General features: G+C 46.0%; 1 protein-coding gene across 1 annotated transcript; it reads left to right on the forward strand.

Moving 5' to 3' along the window:
* Nucleotides 1-1,691: 1,691 nt before the first annotated feature.
* On the forward strand, nt 1,692-2,096 carry ABB37_07705 (hypothetical protein; the record flags this gene model as incomplete). The annotated part of the gene is made up of 1 exon (XM_015806433.1): nt 1,692-2,096. The coding sequence occupies one exon, from the start codon at nt 1,692-1,694 to the stop codon at nt 2,094-2,096; it is 405 nt and encodes a 134-aa protein (XP_015654797.1).
* Between the last annotated feature and the right edge of the window lie 54 nt (nt 2,097-2,150).

Genomic DNA, 2,150 nt, shown 5'->3' on the forward strand with positions numbered 1-2,150 from the left:
ATATATATATATATATATATATATATATATTTTTGCTGGGTGTGGAGGCTTTGTGATCAACTACGAAAGTGCACCTTTTGAAACTCCGCCTGTTGTTGGTTCTTGTTATTATCATCATAATTGTTTTCCCAGAGTTGTTGATGTAACTCTCGTATATAAGCCAATAGCGCGTGCTTTAGAAACGAATGAACGTCCTGTGGCACCATGCAATCTCTCATACGATCGATGTTACTCGAGTTACCTACGCTCTTCCGGACGTTGTTATCTCTGCTCCCCCTCCCTCAGTTTACTCTTCATCGACGTCAGTGTACGTCGATCAGCGTATTTCCGCTCGCCTGTCGCAGCCGAAGTCTTTTATGGGATCTCCCTTTATGAATTGCGCTGTTGTCTTCGTTGTCTTCTTTGATGTGGCTTTCGTTTCACGTCGTTGCTGGTGTCAAAGGGCCCTCGTATATTTAATGTTTATACGCATATCTGTGTGAGTGTTGTTCTCCTGTACGATGGCACTCGCACTTTTCCTTTCGTGCCTCTCCGTGTCGTACGTGTGTTTAGCACGCATTCTTTGTCAAAAAGAAAAAAGAGGCTACTACAAAAATAATTTTAAAAAAGCAATGGCGAGCGCATTGTAGAAGCGCTCGCCATTGCACGTGTTGCAGCTGCTAGGGTTTCTCTTCGTCTTCGCTTCTGTCGGTGTTGGCGTGTGTGTGTGCTACGGTGTGCATCGTCCGCCTCCTCCGCGCGCATCAGGCGTACAACGCGGAGCCTGCGTGCCGTCTTCAGAGCAGAAAGGGATTAAAAAGAAAACCAACGACGCACTGCGGAGGCCACACACGTGTCGTGCAACAAGTACGATGGGAGGCGGCGTGAAGGTTGTACTCCATAAAAGGCGGGTTTTTTCTTCTAAAGCACGTACGCGAGAGTTTATTCTACTGCTCCTTTTTTCTTTTAAATTACTGAGCTGAGGAGAAGAGAATCCTAAACGGCGAAGTTTGCGAGGCCGCGTTTTGGTGCTTCTCCCTTTTCTTTTCTATTTCATGATGTGCATTTCCTTCCCTCAGTGGTTAGTTGCGTTTCCGTTATCTCTTGCTTGTTATTTTTCTTATAGATCTGTTCAATAGTTTCGTGGTCGTGCGTCAAGGCGTTCGTCTTCTCGCTTCCCCCAATCGTACGTGTTACAAGAATAATACGTATGCACCGCATACATCTCTTCCAATTCGTGTTCTTCAACGACGTTCTTCCTCCCCCCGCGTGATACACTCTCACCTTGCGTGCTGATGCTCTCTACTGATTTCGAATGCAACAGCTCTTTTTTTCTCTTCAGTATATATATTGCATTGCCTCTCCGCTCTCTTCTTGTTTGAGATGAGGGGGAGAGAAAGAAAGAAAGAAGAGGGAGGAAGAGGAGGCGATGGCGCACGAAGACGCGCTCACGGTTCATCACAGTCCTGCAGCTTTTCAAAGGAGAACACAAATACAGCCGCAATCGTTGCTGTTTCCTTGTGATTTTTATCCTCCTTCCTTTTTTTTTTAAGCAGCGCTGGGGATGGTAAGTGGGGTGAGAGCAGTGTGGGAAAAAACGTGCGTACGTGTCGCTTTATTCTTCTCCGTTGCCCTACGCGTTTTCGGGTTTTTGTTGTTGCTTCTGCAAACGACTTTCTGCGTTGATCATTTATTTTCTCTTTTTTTTTTGAATGTTTTCGAAAACAATCTTCCATGATAAATTGAAGAAGAATTTAATACAAAGCGATGTCAGCCACTGTGGGTTTTTTTTTGCTGTGGGGGCTCCGTTAGGGCTCATCTTCTTCCAGTTCTCTTCCAGTTCTCTTTTCTCCCGCTTTTTGCGCCGTCAGCGCGCCTTTTTTTTTTTGGGGGGGGGGTTGGCTTTGTCGCTGTCGTTGCTGCTGCTCTGCTTTTGTTGCTCCTTGTGTTTTTGCGGGAAGAGATCCTTCATTATGATTTTTGTTTTCCTTCGACGCTGCACGTGTGTGTGTTCGTTGAAACACGAGCCTTCAAATGATTGGCGTTTTCAGTCGGTGTTTTTGTTCCGCATCACCGGCAATGAGATGCAAAAAACAATCATGACCTTAATCTTCTGAAAGCTGCGTTAGTTCCTCCCCCCCCCCCCCACACACACACACACACCACCACCC

Source organism: Leptomonas pyrrhocoris (genome assembly GCF_001293395.1).
Source record: "Leptomonas pyrrhocoris isolate H10 chromosome Unknown, whole genome shotgun sequence".
Taxonomy (NCBI): domain Eukaryota; phylum Euglenozoa; class Kinetoplastea; order Trypanosomatida; family Trypanosomatidae; genus Leptomonas; species Leptomonas pyrrhocoris.